Here is a 13,648-nt window from a genome sequence, read left to right on the forward strand (position 1 = left end):
CTATCATTCCATGTAGTAAGGACCGCCCACTTTTGGAATTTCTGACAGTATAACTCTGCAGGATCCTGACCCTGGTTCAATGCCAATAGGGCTCTCTCAGCTTGATCAATAGCATTAGGTTCATTATATAACAACCCCAAGGCTTGAAAAAATGCATCCACATTAGTCAAAACAGGATCTTCAGGTATCAAAGAAAACGCCCAATCCTGGGGATCGCCGTGCAGCAAGGAGATGACAATTTTAACCTTCTGCGCAGAGCTCCCCGATGAGTTAGCCTTCAAGGCAAGAAATAATTTACAATTATTCTTAAAATTCAAAAATTTAGACCGATCCCCAGAAAACACATCAGGAGCAGGGATCCTTGGTTCAACAGCATGTGAATGAGTGAGATAGGCGGAAATTCCCCGCACTTCAGCAGCGAGCTGCTCCACACGATCAGACAATTGCTTAATCTCCATCAAGGAGAAAAAGAAAAAAAAAAAAAGAATCCTCCTACGGCCCCAGAGAAAAAAAGGAGAAAATATACTTATATAAAAAAAAAAATTCTGACACTTTTTTTTTTTTTAACAATTCTCTACTGCTTTTGAGTACCCTAGAATCTGCGGTATGGCTGGTGATTCTGTTATGAATGAGTCACCGAGGAGGAAAAAGCAAAAAGCAAGCTAAGCCCAGAAAACCAGAGAGGTTGGTAACTAGCGGATTGCAGGCCCCTGATCCTATCCACAGCAACTAGCAGTAGCCGTGGATCGTGCCTACGGTGGTCCTAGACACCTCGTCACGGCCAGAGAACTAAATAAGCCTAAAGAAAGAAAGGGGAAATCAAAACTGCCACAGAGCAGACCCCAAAGCAATAGACAGCCCCCAACATGTATTATCGGTGAAACAAGATGAAAACACAGACACAGGTAGAAAGATAGGCTGAGCAAACGATGGGGCCCTCGCTAACTAGAAAGGACAGGAAAGAAAAGCTGCTGTATGCAATCACGCAAAAAACCCTGCCAAAAAAAATGTCCAACACGTCTGATAGAAAAAGGCCCTGAAGTCGCTAGACTTCAAATCACTATATCAGCACTCAGGTATATTCTGAAGACAGAGCAAAAGAGATCAACTGATCAGAGACAAAATGGGGATTCAGCCCAGTCCCAGCCAGGGCTGGCTGAACACAAAAACTAAGTAAACCAGACAAAAACTCATATGAACAATAGCAGAGAAAACTTAGCTTTAGGAAAGCAGGAACCAAACTGGAAACCAGGAGCCACAGTCAGGAAAAATCACCAGCAACAAACTAGGGAGTCGGCTGCCTTAAATCCAATCAGAAACTCCTGATGTCCAATCGCAGTCCTCTTCCTCAGGTGGCCGGTCTCTGCCATTTAGATCAGCTTCATTACCTTCCTTCACCAACAGAGGGAGTCCAGATAGAGAACTCACTACTCCTCTGTCAGCACAGCCAGCTCCATAACCCTCACCAGAAGCCAGAGGCAAACCCGAAAATGAGTTCACAACAGCCGGGACTCAGGATAAAGGGAGTCCCCGAAGTAGGCTACAGTTGTCTGCCGTACAAGGAGAGTTGTTAGGAACATCTGACAGGAGGAACTTCAGAGAACCACGGTACTGGAGCTCTTCACACTAAAAGGCGCAATAGAGGAGTCGTTCAGGAAAGGTACATGTTGGCGGAGTGTTGGAGAGGAGAATCCTGACTTGCCCGGGAGGTTGAATGAGTCTCTACCCCGGAGGACACGGCACGGAGGCAGGCACCAGTGTGTACCACGAACTGTGAGTAAAGCTTAGGAACTGCAAGCCCTGGTGTCTTCCATTCATTTGTGAGCCAACACCGTCAGCACTGCTACATCTGGGTACCAACATTCCTCACGCCGCCTGCGCCTATACACTGCCCTGGGGTTACAGATTCACCTGTGGGGAGCTACACCATCTATGCTGCAACACACCATCAGCCCCAGAGGATCTGCACACAGCGTTGGCTTAACATTTTGCTTGCCAAACACCACAGGTGGCGTCACGAACTATCACATAAACTATATCACAAACCACCATTGATTTGGGCGCCCAGGGCCATGGACCGGGTCACAACTGCCGTGACATATCCAACTGACACCGGCCTGGTACCGAGTACCCCACAGCCCTGGGAGGGTGACCCACAAGCATTACCTAGCTGCAGCCAAGTTTACCATCTTCACGGACAAGAACCCGTTGACTCACTTGGAAACTGCCAAACTAGGTGCCCTGGAGCAGCAATGGAGGCCCGGCTGTCTAACTATGAATTTACCATCAAGTTCCGAGCGGGGCACAAGAATGCCAATGCTGATGCGCTGTCCAGAATGCCCAATCTGCCAGATGCAGGAGAAGACCCTGAGGCACTCGAAGAAATAGAGTTACCTGCCTTCCACTGGCCAGTTGCGGCCCAACGTGCCCAAGGAGTGAGAAACAGACGGTCTGTCATGAAAGAGGCCACCCTAAATCCATTGCCTCATCATGACTGGGCAGAAATGCAGGATAGCGACCCCGCAGTCCACCTAGTAAAGGAGCTACTGTCACAAGCTGACGCACGCCCAGATTCAGATGCTCCTGAAGAAACACAGCAATTGTGGAAGGAGAGAGGCAGGCTGTTCATCTATGAGCGAAAGCTGTGTCGGAGGAGTATCAATGCCCGCACTCATGAGCTGGTCTGGCAGGTGGTAGTCCCAAAGAGGGAGGCATCAATGGTCTTGGAAGCATACCACAATGGAGCTGGACACTTCGGATGGAGGAAGTTGGAGGCCTTGCTCCGGGAGAGATTCTGCTGGGCTGGTATGAGGAAAGCCATTGAAAATTGGTGTCGGGAGTGTGGACAACGCAACCTGCGCAGGAAGGACCGTAACAGCCTGTGAGCTCCATTGCAGCCAATAATAACCAAACAACCCCTTGAGTTGGTCGCCCTGGACCATGTGAAGCTGGTTCCAAGCCGTTCAGGCTACATTTATGCTCTTACCATCGTTGACCACTATCATCTGAAACTGTGCCCTGACCAGCTAAAGGAAAAGATGGAAGAAGAAGAAGAAGAAAAGGTCAGCACTGTACTTGGAGAATTTCCTGCAAACTGGACAAGAATGGATCAAGCCGTCATAGTCCCTGTCCTAATCTTTCCCCAGCCTACTGCAACTGAAGTAGCAGAGACTCGAGAGAACTCTGAAAATCAGGAAGTTCAGGCAGTGGATGTTACACCAGCAGTGGAGCCAGAGAACCTTTGCCCTGCCAGTGGTGAATCTGTCATTCCCATGGTGAGTCTAAGAGTTCACAGCCGGTTACTACCCAGTTTACCCACACCAGTGCTACGTAGGTCTGTCCATAGTACCCAAGGTATTCCACCCCTAAGGTTCCGCATATAGATAAATTTTGTAAATGTTAATCTGTAAATATGCAACGTTTCAAGTTTTGTGCCTACAGAGACTCTGTAAGACTTTTTGGATATTTTCTTTTGTTTCAATGGACAGTTGGACCACAAGACTATGTGTGGTCAAAACTACTTGCAAATAGTTTACCAACTTGCTCAGGAATTGGACCATGGACATTGACGCTTGGAATAATAATCATCAGGACTATTTTTGAGCTTTGGGTTTTTTCTTTTTTGTGTTTTTGTATTTTTCACTTTTGGAAATCTTGTTATATTTATAATTGTTTATATGTTTACATGTTTTCTCTTCAGTCTGGGAGTACTGAATTGCACTAGGGGGAATGTGGCGCCCCCAGGAGTATGGTCGCCACAATGGCATTGCCTTCCTCCTAGGGAGTGTGATGTCATGCTTGGAACCAATAAAGGATCTCTCTGGCAGTTAACCACAACACGCAACACAGTTTTCCATTCCAGGTCAGCAGAGGGAGCTCTGAACCAAACCTGGGGGAGGAGCTACTCTCTGGGGGCCAGGAGGGAAGAGAGGGAGTTCGTGTGCAGAGGGCAACATGTGTGGACATGGAGGAGAAGAGCTGGGAGATTGAGCCGAGAGTTAAGGCTCATTCCCAGCTATAAGCACATGATCTGGAGCCCGGTCTCCAAGGCTGTACGGACACTGATGGTCCTGCAACAGAAACCGGAGGAATAGGAAGCTGTAAATGCTCTATTCCCACATAAGACTCGGTGGCACAACAGCGACGTGTGAGCCAGAAGAGGAAGGCTACAGCTGTCTGCCATACGAGGGAGTTCTAAAGAGAATAAGCAAGTGGAACTTCAGTGTAACACAGTACTGCAAGTACGTAAAAATATGCGCTAGGAAGGAGACTACACAACCCATCTGCATAGAGAGATTCCTAAGTTGCCTCCAGGCTAGCCAGCTCCTGTGCCATCTGTAATCTGGACCCTGGACTGCATTTGCCAAACAAAGTAAAGGTAAAGAAACTGCACCCTGTTGTGTCCTTGCCTTCTTCCTGCAACCCCGTCAGCACTGCTTCATCCCTGTGCCAGGCACTGCACCTTCTTCCTCAACACCTATCCTCACTGCCCTGGGATTACTGCCCTACCTGTGGAGGGCCACAACATCATAGCTGCACCACACCATCTGTCCCAGGGGATCTGTCATTGCCGAACACCACAGGTGGCGTCACGAATCATTCATTCATAAACTTTATTCCATCACTTAATCCCTTTTACATGGGCGCCCAGGTTCACGGACCGTGTCACCGCTGCTGTGACATTCCCCTCTGAGATACCGGCCCGGTACCGAGTACCCCACAGCCCTGAGAGGGCAACTCACTAGATATACTGGACCTCATGTATGAGAACTCGTGCAGACAAGAACTGGAGCAGTGGGCCATAGCTACGGGCCTGAGCACTGGTGTAGGTTTCAGATTTACTTTAGCAAAATTAAAAGCTAAATCCCAAAATTCTGCTATGATTAATTTTTGGCTGCACTAGTTTAAAAATTCATTGGGACCAGTTTCTCTCCTGTCCTGAAAATATGCACAGATTTATATTCCAAGTCATTTGAATGGAGGATACCTTTACTTCAGTTGTCTTCTGCACAAATTTTGTTTGGTTCAATAGCCGCATTGTTTATTTTGTGCCACTGTCAGGGGTTGCATTAAAAGGGGTATTCGGGCCATAGGTTGTGCAATACTGTGATAGATGGATAAAAAGGAAAAGCACAGAAAATCTGGACTTCATTAAAAAAACAATATACTTGCCAGCAGCCTCGGACTGGCCCACTGGGGAGCAGGTGAATCCTCAGGTGGGCCAATCTGCAGGTGGGCCCCTCTATGAACACTGGTTGGCACAATACACTTGATTCACTGTATAAAGTTCTATGCGCAGATAAAGGTAACATCTCATCAGTCATTTAATAAACTGTCTACTTTATTATTATTATTATTATTATTATTATTATATAGAAGCCTTGGTAGATTTGTAAATGAGGGTGAGTTAATATTTGCATGGAGCTGAACAGTGGGCTCCCAGAGTCCGTGCTGCTGGTGGGCCCTTGTAACCAGAGCCTGACACTGCTTACCAACTACATGCTCACATGTTAAGCCCCATATGAGGTTACCATCAGCAGTTATTTGAATGTTCTTTATATACCAAATTCCGTCTTCTTAGGATCAGTCTCATGAGACAAGTACCTGCTATCAAGCTCCAGAGAGTTATGGTGTTGCTGGGAACATACCGGCACTTCTGAGGCCAATTCTTGTAGGAATGATAGAAAACTTGTTTGTACAACTGTAATATACAGAATGGTGCCTTTGATAAAATGCTAATCATGATAATTAAAAGACAGAAAAATCTTGTAGTCAAAACCAACAGAGAAAATTTAGCAATCTGCATGCAAAATTGGTGAAGAACAGCTGCAAATTTTGGTGCATGCTGTATTTGTTCCTAAATTTGTGACTTTCTACTCATCAAAAGTGACAATGTAATGTGGGTGCCATTGTCAGACCTACGGACTTACTATAATTTATTCATACATTATAGCACACACATGTGGCTGCTCACACACATGAAGATTTCAATTTCTGCCTCACAGTTTCAGATGTGGCAAATGTGTTATCAGGCGAGCGCTTATTACTAGGTAGGGTAAAATTAACATCAATCTTTATGGTAACACTGGGCATGGGCAAGTTCAGACAAACATATTATAAGTCAATGTGCTGTTCGTAAGCAAAACTGATCGTCTACGGACAGCACACTGACCAATGCAAGTCAATGTGGTGTTTCACATGAACGTTTTACACACGGACCGAAATGGACATATAGATGGCACATGGATGTAAAAACTGACATATAGATTGGATAAAAAGTTGTCCATTTTTTTCTGGGTGTAAAACAGATGATTTTGCACGCACCCGTGTGAACCTGGCCTATTAGACCATGTATTTAGTGTCTACGTGGAGTTGCAGACAATGCTCGGATTTCCCCCACAGTGAATGTTCTGCTTTCTATGACTTCAAGCCCAGGATCCAATTTCAGGATGCCATATCTTGTAGGCCCCAGCCTGTAGTTGGAGAAGGGAGAGCAGCAGAGTTGGAAATTCCTCTGCTGACAGGTCTGTTCTTGCTTCCCATTGTCATCTGCATACATGTGATGTTTATAGTGCGGAGTATTTTCTATTATATGATATCCACAGTGCGGATAATGTCTCCTGTTTATATTATTTTACAGGGAATCCATACAGGCATGAGATTGTCACCAATACTTCTGATGCTGAAAAGTTTCCCCTGACGTGGCCCGGACAGCATGGATACTATCATGTAGGTAGCCATGCCCATCATATTTATATACTACGTGCTCCTTATATGGCACCACCATATTCCATAGTATTGTACAGATAGAGGAAATTCTAACTGACCCAGATGACAACTGCAATATTTAAAACTTATAGGGATTGCAAATGCTGACAGATGAGATATTTCTGATTGTAGACCTGGGACCTGACTTGTAGTCACAAATCTACTCAATCTCTAAGGCTACTTTCACACATCAGGTTTTCGGCGTCAGGCGCGATCCGGCGTCGTGCCGGAACGCCGGATCCGGCAAATGTTTCGTAAAACCTGATGTGATGGATCCGGTTTTCTGCCGGATCCGTCTTTTTCTTGACAGACAAAACCGGATCCGTCTCATCCGGTTCATCCGTTTTTCTATCCGTTTTTCGACGGATTACGCCGGATCCGGTTTTTAAAATTGACCCTTGTGGCCTTCCGAACGGGATTGGCTACTGGAAAACTATATATAGCATGTTCCTACAGCCCTTCTTTGACAGGTTGTAGAGGAGAAAGTGCAGGTTGGAGAGAAGAGCAAGTTTACTGGCGAAGATGGATGTTGTCATTGGAAATATTTTGAAGAATTTGGCGGATTTTATAGCGGAGGCGAATCGTTTGAGGGTGATTGTTCTGGAGAAGGAGAGAGCGAGACAGCAGCGCATCAGGCATCGTAGACGACGTTTGTGGATCCACCCCATCACAGCCAAGAGAATGACGCGTGGGGTCTATTCTACACTCTGCATGGACCTTCGACGAAACCCGGATAAATTTTTTGGATATGTTAGGATGAAAATGGAGAATTTTGATTACTTGGTGGAGCGCATTGCACACCTCATAAGAAAAGCGGACACCTATTGCCGCTTCTCTGTTTCACCCGCAGAGCGTCTGATGGTGACTTTAAGGTAAGCCACATTTATTGGATATGCTCGCATCAGAGCACACTTTCACTGCAATCTTGTTGGTGGTAGTTTGTATCTCCAAGTGTTATAGGTCAGTTTTGGTATGTAATGCTGTGATTTAAAACTAATTTATTGTTTTTTAATTCCCCACAGATTTCTTGCAACTGGAGAATCCCTTTCGTCACTGCATTTCCAGTACAGACTCGGGATTTCCACCATATCTGGAATTGTGAAGTACACATGCCGTGCACTGTGGGACTCCTTAGCTGAAGAGTTTTCACCAGAGCCCACAACAGAAAGGTGGATTGAAATTGCTGACAAGTTTCAACAGATATGTCAGTTTCCAAACTGCTTGGGCGCTGTGGACGGGAAACATATCCGCATTGTAAAGCCAGCTGGATCGGGATCGGAATATTTCAATTACAAGAAATATTTTTCAACTGTCCTCATGGCCATCGCTGACGCGGAATACAAATTTATTGCGGTTGATATTGGGGCCTATGGCCGCTCCAATGACTCTCAAGTTTTCAAACTGTCTGCCATGGGGCATAAACTGTATGGAAACACCTTCCAGTTCCCACCACCTAGACCGCTGCCGCAAACATCTGGTCCACCTATGCCATTTGTCTGTGTAGGGGATGAAGCCTTCCAGCTGTCAGAACACCTTTTGAAACCGTACTCTAGCAGAGGATTGACAAGACCAAAACGCATTTTTAATTACCGCCTCACAAGAGCAAGAAGAATGGTTGAATTTACCTTTGGTATTCTGACAGCCAAATGGCGGGTCCTATTGACTGCGATCAACCTCAAGACAGAAACTGTGGACGAGGTGATCAAAGCGTGCGTGGTACTCCACAATTTTGTTATCTGCAAGGAACCCATTTCCATTGAGGACACCTCTGAAGAAACCACCTTGCAAGATTACCATGACATTACCACTAGAAGTTCTGTGACGGTTTCAGTAATGAGGGACAATTTTGCACTATACTTTATGTCACCTCAAGGCAGAGTACACTGGCAGGATGACAGAGTGTGAAAGATTTGTGCCCTAACCAAACTTGTGTACCTTCTGGACCAACAGTATATACCTTTGCCAACCAAAGTTGGCTATCTTGTCATGGTCTCTATTTTTAGCTTTAGGCCACAGGTGTGTACCTGGTTGTGTTTTATGCAAAGTATTTCACCTTTTAACAAAAGTTGTGTACATTGTTAGGAAATCACCAACAATAAACACAACTTTTTAGGTGAAATACTTTGCTTCAAACACAACCAGGAACACAACTGTGGCAAAAAGCTAAAATTTACCCACAGTTATATACCTAGTTTTGAATACCATTTCACCTTTTAAATACCCTGTATTTAACCTTTTTCGCCGCAGAAAGAAATGACAGACAACCAGTGTAAAATAATTTAACTTTTATTGAAAAATGTTTTTTTTAGTAAACTTTTTTAAAATTTTAATAAACTTGTTTAATAAAGCTTTGAAACCATAAAACTGGTCATTTTTATTTAAATACACACATTATAAATCTGTGTAGTGTGTGGTGGAAATACTGCTGGAGGGGCTGCGGGACACTTCGACACTGGGAGTGTGGAGAGAGGACTGGGATCGTGGTGGGGAAGGAACAGTTAGAGGTGAAGGTGTGGAAAAAACTACAGAATGGGTGGACATGTGGGAAGCAGAAGAGGTGGTGGGTGGTGGAGTGGAGGGTTGGGCAGGGACTGTAGGAGCAGATGATGTTGATGGCAAGTTGTATGGGGAAGGAGTTTGGTACGGGGCAGGTTGCTGGAAGTGGGGAGATGTCTGGTACGGGGCAGGTTGCTGGAAGTGGGGAGATGTCTGGTACGGGGCAGGTTGCTGGAAGTGGGGAGATGTCTGGTATGGGGCAGGTTGCTGGAAGTGGGGAGATGTCTGGTACTGGGGAGGTTGCTGGTACTGGGGAGTTTGCAGGTACTGGGGAGGTTGCTGGTACTGGGGAGGTTGCTGGTACTGGGGAGGTTGCTGGTACTGGGGAGGTTGCTGGAGCTGGGGAGGTTGCTGGTGCTGGGGAGGTTGCTGGTGCTGGGGAGGTGGATGGTGCTGGGGAGGTGGATGGTGCTGGGGAGGTGGATGGTATGTAATAGGAGGGGGAGGATGGAAAGTGGCTGGAGGGGGTGTAGATGTAATAGGAGGGGGAGGATGGAAAGTGGCTGGAGGGGGTGTAGATGTAATAGGAGGGGGAGGATGGAAAGTGGCTGGAGGGGGTGCAGGTGGAGGAACTACTGTGGTGGGAGGAGGAGGTTGGGAGGTAACTTGCTGGAGAGCAGCGTGGCATGAATGCATTACATGCATCTGCTGGGCAGGAGAGAGCGTTTCCATGCGCTCCACAACAGACCTGAAAAAGGTGTGGTTTGGCAAAGATCTTGCTTCTGAATGCATGGTTTGCAGAAGTGTCTTCACCTCCAGAATGCTGGAGTTGATCTGCTGATAGCCTGCGGAGATTTGCTCTGACAAGACTTTTAGACAGTTCTGGAAAGATGCATTCAGATGCAAGAACTCTGGCGCATAAGTCTTTTCCTGACCCCTCTGCCGCTGCCGCCCAGTACCCGCAGGTGTACTAGAGGTGGCAGGGGCAGAAGGGTGGGGTAAAGGGAAAGCGATCTCCTCACCAGCAGCTTCATGTAATGTAGGCGGCCACGATGCTCCTGTGCTGGTGGATGGGACAGGTGGGTCGAATGTGTGGGAAGGCTGGGAAGGTGCAGATGTACCGGGGCGGTCGAAGTGTCCCTCGGTGCCGGTCTCCTCAGGGATCGCCTCAGAAGGGTCCAATCGTGCAGGCTCCCGAGTGCTGCTCACCGTGCTGTGGAATAAAGAGAAAAAAAACAATTAAAATACTGACATGGTATGGCCCTGGCTGAAAAAAAAAATTTACATCTAACATTTTTTTTCACATGTGGTGTGTAATATTTACCTTCTAGTGACCATTGTTTCCCGGAGGAACGACAGGGCTTCTGCGTACTTGTACTTGCTCCTGCGTCCTCCAGATCCACTCGGGGCCCGCATCTCTTTATTGAAATCCTTCTTGAAACGATCCCTCACAGACCGCCACCGATTCACAATTCTGTTCCCTGAAACGAGAAAGGAGTGGTTAGTATACAACATCAGTGTTTCCCAAACTGCAGTCCTCATGGTCCCCAGGGGTCATGTTTTCAGGATTTCCATAGTAAATAGAAATCCTGAACACATGATCCGTGGGGACCACGAGGACTGGAGTTCGGGAAACACTGGTTTACATCAAGCAACCGGTACTGTATATACTTACGCTCTTTAATCTGGGCCCGAACATCGAGGTCCTCCCAGCGGCCCACAAGGAGCGAACAGATTTCCTCCCAGAGTCGTCGGGTAACGATAAGGTCAGCGTGGCGGCGGTCAGCCATATTCCAGAGCGGCTCCCTTTCTCTGACGAGATCGATGAGGTGGTCCACATCGAGTCCTCCATCCTCACCGTCAGAGTCGGGAGCACGCTGTGAAGGCTGTTAAAGAAAAAGACAAAAATAACATAATTAGCCTCCACAAAAGAAATGAAATAAAAAGTGCAAAAAAACAAAGCAAAAATATTTATACTTACACGCTGGTGACCGCCGCGTTGCTGTCGCCGACGACCCTGGGAGGCACTGCGAGGACCTCTTGGCCGAGCACCAGATTGGGAAGACTAGAGAAGAAAACAAAAAATGTTATGTCTTTGGGTGTAGGCATTTGTTTGCTGTGTGTGGTCTGCAGAACATTGTTTTCTATGTGTTGTGTGTTGTGTGATGTTGTGTTTCTGCGTTTGATGCAAAAAACTTACCAATTGTGAGCCCACTCCAGGTGTCTGTCCACCCCTTCCTTCTTCTTCTGGGAGCTCCTCTTCATCTTGTGAATCCTGTTTTGAAATAAAAGGCAATGAATAGACATATATTACAGAGAAGATGGATTTTGGAAATAAAAACTTACCGTCAAACGCTGACGATGCGAGGGAGGGCTCCCAGAAGATGATGTGCTGTCTTCCTGGTGGCCACACTCCATGCCTGTGGGTGGTGTTCCAGCTGCTGCCATTGCTGCTGCTGCTGCTGCATCTATTGGGCGGCTGTTGAATAAAGAGAAACAAAGGGCCAATGAATATCTTGATATTCAATAGCCCTAGTTTGGAGGAATGGGGGATTTGATAATTACCGTCTCTCATCTGCTGCTGGCCTCCCCTCCTCAGCATGTTCCATTTGCTGCTCCATTTGGGGTGGTGGTGGTGCTGATGGTGCTGCAGTGGTCTCCTGCCTTCTCCTGCTGCGCTTGGTTGCTTTCTTGGGTGGCATGTTGGGTGTGGCTGTGGGTCCCACTGTCTTGCTTTTATATATGTCTTGTGGGCAGAGCTACTGAGCATGCTCAGACCAAAAAAACGGATCCTGCCGCCGGATCCGGCTTTTGCCGGATCCGGCGCATTGCGGCGCTCATAGGCTTTCATTGTGTGAAAAAGCCGGACGCGCCGGATCCGGCGTGTCCGGCTTTTTCGCCGGAGACAAAAAACATTACAGTAGCCGTTTTTTCCAGACGCCGGATCGCGACACATTGCCGGATCCGGCGAAAACCGGATGAAACGCATGGCCATCCGGCGCGATCCGGCGCAAATGCAAGTCAATGGGGGGGAAACCGGATCCGGCATTGCATTTCGCCGGATCCGGTTTCTGTCAAAAGCGCCGGATCGCGCCTGACGGCGAAAACCTGATGTGTGAAAGAGGCCTAAGTCAATACTTTTGTCTTCTCTGTATACACTGTATTAAGGGTATATTCACATTTAGCAGATCCCTATCTACAATTAAAATCTGCAAAAAAAAAACACAGACTTACCATGATTTGCAAATATTTTTTGTGATGCGTTAATTGACTACTCGCTTGTTAAAGGTGACTTATGTAAAAAATGTAAATGTATTTTTCCTGTAAAAAACACTTGACTAATTATTGAAATTAGTAAAAAAAAAACAGAGAGGAAGTGCTGCTGATGAGTGAGATGAGAACAGTGCAGTGAAGCTGACACCGCTAATCATAGTACTATACCATCTGGAGGTGCATTAGCAGTGCAGTGCCTGTGAAAATACATAGAACAAAGCACTGCATAAAACACTGCTATCATGTAAAGGGAATCTGTCACCAGGTATTTGCCACCTAGTGAGAGCAGCATAATGGAGAGACAGCGACCCTGATTGCAGTGATGTATAATTTACTGGGCTACTTGCTATAGCTTTGATAAAATCCCAATTTTATCAGCATGAGATTATCATCAGAGGACTAGTAAACTTGCTGCCAGGTAGTCTTCCATAATCATGAGCTCTATATAACTAAACCTCCAGGACCGATTGGCAGTTTTTTGCCTATGCACAGTATACACAGAAACCTGCCAATGTCACTCATGCAACTGTTGACTAGGTATTATGTCACAATGCGGTGTCAACACTAGAAAACCAAAAGAGTAGAAATGCAGGACAAATATACTTATCCAAAGTATAAAAACACGTTTTATTCAAATTTAAGTTGAAAATTACAGAACAGTACATCAGCAATAGAAAACACATGGGTAGGTTTGAGATATACAAAATATGACTAGGATTCTGCAAAATTCACATATAAATAGGTAGGCAACCGGACAAAGGCTATACAGTATTTACACAGCTGCTTCTCACAAAATTAGAAGTTCATCAAAAAGTTAATTTATTTCAATCCTTCAATACAAAAAGTGAAACTTATATATTATATAGAGTAATTACATAATAATAATAATCACCATTACCAGAAGTAAACACGTGAAATAGATCACTCTGTATGTAATGACTCTATATAATATATGAGTTTCACTTTTTGGATTGAAGAACTGAAATAAACTAACTTTTTGGTGATATTCTAATTTAGTGAGAAGCACCTGTACTGTATATCTATTTGATCACAAAAGTCAATCAGTAATGCAAAAAGATCATAGATGGACACCACATGCCATAAGGGAAAA

General features: G+C 45.8%; 1 protein-coding gene across 1 annotated transcript in view; it reads left to right on the top strand.

Moving 5' to 3' along the window:
* The window catches only part of SPMIP4 (sperm microtubule inner protein 4), an 84,804-nt gene that overhangs the window by 41,666 nt on the left and 29,490 nt on the right, over positions 1–13,648 (top strand). Inside the window, exon 7 of the mRNA XM_073581385.1 lies at positions 6,641–6,729. Within this exon, the coding sequence (XP_073437486.1) occupies positions 6,641–6,729 (89 nt within the window). The remainder of the gene's footprint in view (positions 1–6,640; positions 6,730–13,648) is intronic.

The sequence above is a fragment of the Dendrobates tinctorius genome, unplaced genomic scaffold (genome assembly GCF_039654945.1).
Source record: "Dendrobates tinctorius isolate UK_male_01 unplaced genomic scaffold, ASM3965494v1 ptg000070l, whole genome shotgun sequence".
Lineage (NCBI taxonomy): Eukaryota > Metazoa > Chordata > Amphibia > Anura > Dendrobatidae > Dendrobates > Dendrobates tinctorius.